The sequence below is a fragment of the Nestor notabilis genome, unplaced genomic scaffold (genome assembly GCF_000696875.1).
Source record: "Nestor notabilis isolate BGI_N333 unplaced genomic scaffold, ASM69687v1 scaffold17071, whole genome shotgun sequence".
Taxonomy (NCBI): Eukaryota; Metazoa; Chordata; class Aves; order Psittaciformes; family Psittacidae; genus Nestor; species Nestor notabilis.
The window spans coordinates 9,245-13,285 of NW_009916257.1; the positions used below are offsets into that span (position 1 = coordinate 9,245).

The 4,041-nt window shown below is 57.9% G+C and overlaps 1 protein-coding gene across 1 annotated transcript in view; it reads right to left on the bottom strand.

Moving 5' to 3' along the window:
• MAN2C1 (mannosidase, alpha, class 2C, member 1) overlaps window positions 1-4,036 on the bottom strand; it is a gene marked incomplete at its 5' end in the record, with an annotated part of 11,817 nt that extends 7,781 nt beyond the window's left edge. Inside the window, 7 exons of the mRNA XM_010024500.1 lie at window positions 246-356; window positions 530-636; window positions 1,042-1,231; window positions 1,659-1,836; window positions 2,033-2,103; window positions 2,830-2,953; window positions 3,930-4,036. Coding sequence (XP_010022802.1) covers window positions 246-356; window positions 530-636; window positions 1,042-1,231; window positions 1,659-1,836; window positions 2,033-2,103; window positions 2,830-2,953; window positions 3,930-4,036 — 888 coding nt within the window. The remainder of the gene's footprint in view (window positions 1-245; window positions 357-529; window positions 637-1,041; window positions 1,232-1,658; window positions 1,837-2,032; window positions 2,104-2,829; window positions 2,954-3,929) is intronic.
• Between the last annotated feature and the right edge of the window lie 5 nt (window positions 4,037-4,041).

Consider the following 4,041-nt stretch of genomic DNA (forward strand, 5'->3'; position numbering starts at 1 on the left):
CCCTGTGAAGGTGCTGAGGCGCTGGCACAGGGTGCCCAGAGGAGCTGTGGCTGCCCCATCCCTGGCAGTGTTCAAGGCCAGGTTGGACACAGGGGCTTGGAGCAACCTGCTCTAGTGGAAGGTGTCCCTGCCTGTGGCAGGGGTTGGAGCTGGAGGAGCTTTAAGGTCCATTCCAACACAAACCATTTGTGATTCTATGGTCCCAGTGGGAGGGTGCAGTGAGCCAGGCTCACTGTGCTTCTCACCATTTCCACCCAGGTGCCTCCAACAGGAATGAACTGCCCCTTTGCCACGAAGTCCTGAATCTGCTCGTAGAGCCCTGGGTACCAGCTCCGCACCCACTCAAACTGCTGGGCCTGCAGAGCACAGAGATCAGGCTCAGCTCCCACCACCTCAGCCCACACCAATGTCCCTCCTCTCTGCCACCACACAGGACGCTCCCCGTCATCCCCTCATCTCATCTGTAGGTCATGCTGGAGAAGCAACACGTCATGAGCAGAAGGAGAGGTCCCAGAGGGATCTCACTGACCTGGGAGCAGGCGAAGGTGAGCTCTGGGTTGCGCTCCATCAGACGGACCACCGTGACCCAGCTCCGAGCACACTTACGGATAGTCTCCTCGTACGGCCACAGCCAGGCTGTGGGGAGAGGCACGGCCCCACTGCAGTTATTACCCAGCACAAACTCCTTTGGGAATGGGATCAGCTGGGGAAAATGCTAAGCGCCTGACAGCAACACAGCCTGAGGCCTCCAGCTCCCACTTCTGCCTGTCTGTTGAGACCAAAACCCCTGCATGGACTGGAAATCAAGGGGTGAAGCCCAACAGCAGTCTGTCATTCAGACCTCATCACCAGCCCACCAGCACAGCCAGCCAGCCACACCTCCCCGTGCCCCAGTGACAGAGCAGCTATAGGGCAGCACATTGGTCCCTTTCCCTTCCCTTGGGGCACGGTACCCCGTGCAAGAGCCCCAGGGCAGCCGGCTCTCCCCACGTGCAGCACGCCCTGGCCCCCAGCTCAGCAGAGGGAGCGCAGTGCTCTCACCAGAGTCGATGTGGCAGTGCCCCATGGCGTGGATGGTGTTCTGGCTCTCGCCATTCCTCTGCCTGAAGACGGCCGCAGCCAGGGCACGGGCAGCAGGGAAGGTGGAGGGGTCTGTCACGTCGCACACGTTCACCATCTGGTTGGCAGCGGACAGTGCCTGGAAACTCCGCTGGTTTTCCTCCCCGAGGAGCTGGGGTTGAGAGTGAGAACAGCTTGACCCCGAGCTCAGCACAGAGCAGTGTGGATGCCACCTGCCCCAAGGACAACCTGGTACCTCCATCCAACATCTAGCTCTTCCAGCGGTGCCAGGTGAACATCGTGCCCCTGCTTCACACACACAACTTTACATCTTTGCTCGTGTGCCTTCTAAAGCCAGGTTACACACACACCCATCCCAGGATCTGCTCTAACAGGTCCTGCCTTCGGGCAGAAAGAGGATGAAAAAGCCACTCCTGTGGCTTCTCTCTGTTCAGTTTTCCCCTGCTCTACACAACCAAAAGCAGCAGCAGCGAACGTTTGCTCCTGCAGGGCCTCTTGGTTGGAGGAGACAGGTCATGGAACGGCAAGAGGAGGAGACAAAATGCAGCTGGGAAAGGGAACAGAAGGAGCTCACAGACCTGGGCCATGTCCAGCAGTATTTCCAGATCCACCAGCAGTTCATAGACATCTCTGTTGAAGACCACCAGCTCAGCCTTGCTCAGGGTGAACCTCCTGTCAGGGTCTGGAGGGGCAATCATACTGCCCTTGCCAGCCCCAAAGAGCCCGTTGCAGGCCAGTTCCACGTACAGTGTCAGGCTGTGGAGACCAACAGGAAACCATCAGGCAGCAGGTCACAAGCAAGCGGCTGGGGAAATCCATTCTCCTCCCCGTGGGGGGACCTGAACAACAGGCAGAGCCCCTGAACAGCTTCTCAGAGGACTAGGAGACAGACAAGGATGTGTCACCCCAGCCTCTTGGCTTCAAGCAATGCCAAGCTCCCCACACTACCTACCTGTGGGGCTCCGTCTCTTTCATGCTGCTGGTCAGGATGTAGCTGGTCTTCTCGCCCTCCTTAGTCAGGCCCTGCAGGGAAGATGGCACATTCAACACGTGTCTTCAGAGGTCCATGACAGCAGGATGGGCAGGACAAGATACTCCAAAGCCCAGCTGGATGGAGAAGTCCGGTCCCATGGGCTCTGGGACAAAGCTTCCCACAAGAACAACCAGCACAGAAACTGCTGCTGCTGCCCCAGCAGTAACACAAACCCTGTGGACACCACCACAGAGCAGGGCAGGGCTGCAAAGGGACACCTAAGCAGGACTGAAGCTGACAACCTCTAGAAACCAGACTCAAACCCACCAGCACCAGGCTTGCCCTTCGAGAACAGCCCACAGCCCCTCTGTGGTCTGAGAGCACAGCATGCAGACTACGGAGTCATCCTCTCCCCACCCCATGCACAGACCCTTCACAAACACCACCCTTCTGTGCACAGCAGTTTCTCCCCTGTTTGAAGACAGCTCTCCTGTTGCCTCAGAGATTACCCTTTGGGGCTAAAGAGCTCTACGGCTACATATCCTCCTCCTGTTTTCCTTTGTGACCGCTATGTCTGGACCTCCAGATGTTCTCAGTTCTCTCCTGTTGGTCCATGTGTTAACTTTAAGCTCCCCAAAGCATCCCTCTGAAGAGCGCACAACAAAGAGGAGGGGGTGTCTTCTCCTGCCACGTTGCAGAGGGATAAGGGAGATGACCACCCTGTAGAGAGCAGGGTGCCTGGCACAGCTGGCACATCCCGATCCATGCCTCCTTACCTGGACAGGCTGGGCGTCTCGCCACACCATGCCCTCCCCATCGCTCTCCCAGACAAAGTGCACTTCCCGCCCTGCCCATGCCGGCGGGATGCTCAGCTCCACCTTAAACCAGCACGTCTCCCACCTGGAAGAGAACAGGCAGCAACCTCAGCCCTCCGTGAGAGCTGCTCCCAAGGGAAACCACAACTGCCTGAATTCCTCAGGGCCTCCATGGGAAAGCAGAGTGGGGACAGCACACTGACGGCATTCAAATGCAGTGATGCTACCTGTCCGTACCGCTTTAACCTCGGCACGGCGCGGTCACACGTCCGCAGCTGAAGCAGCCCATGGTGCCTGCACATGCCAGCCTTGTTCTGTGCCACTCAAACACACTGGGCTTTCCCCTCACACTGAGCTGCTGACCTGACCCGTTGCTCTTTCACCAAGTGATGTTTTGAACTCTGGCAGTCGTTGTTGAGGGTCAGAGATCTGACAGCGAGCTAAAAGCCAAGCGGAGTGTGGTGCCGTGGGAAACTGCTCCTGCATCCTTCCTGTGCGCTCCTTCCAGAAGACAATGAAACCAGAGCACACCAGGAACTGAATTATGGCAGGGGCAGGGCAGCTGATCAATACGCCTGGACCTGTGACCCTTCTTATCATGGCCCTTAACGCCCTTGTGCCCAGGCACAAGGAGGCACAGGCAGTGCCAGCGGGTGAGGAAGCTGAGAGGCCAGCACACAGACCCCTGCTCCTTCTGGGACCCCAGAGGAGCAGAGAGTAGAGAGTGGCATCATGTCTTTGACCACTGCTGAGGAAAAACCTGGTCTTATCCCAGCCCTGACAAAGATCCCACTCGGAAGCATCAGGGTCACAGCCATGACTATGAACATGAGCACAGAGGATCGATGAACCAGGCTCTTCTCTGTCCTCAGAAACAGACACACGTCGGTCTGTTTCCTCTGCCCCCTGGGCAGGCACCTTCTACCTGAAGCGCACAAGAAGGAGGATGAGCATCACCTCATTTCTTCACCATCGAGAGCTCCCAAGGGCTCCCACACACAGAGAAGTAGCTGAGACACGACCCCACCATGGTGATGGCAGGACACAGACCCAGTACTCACGTGGACCCGAAGGAGTCCCCCACTTCAGCTGGTCTGAATTCCTGCCTGACAGCCTCATCGAACGGGATGCGCCGGGGGGTCTGGAAGCAGGAGAGCGACACCGGCAGGCAGC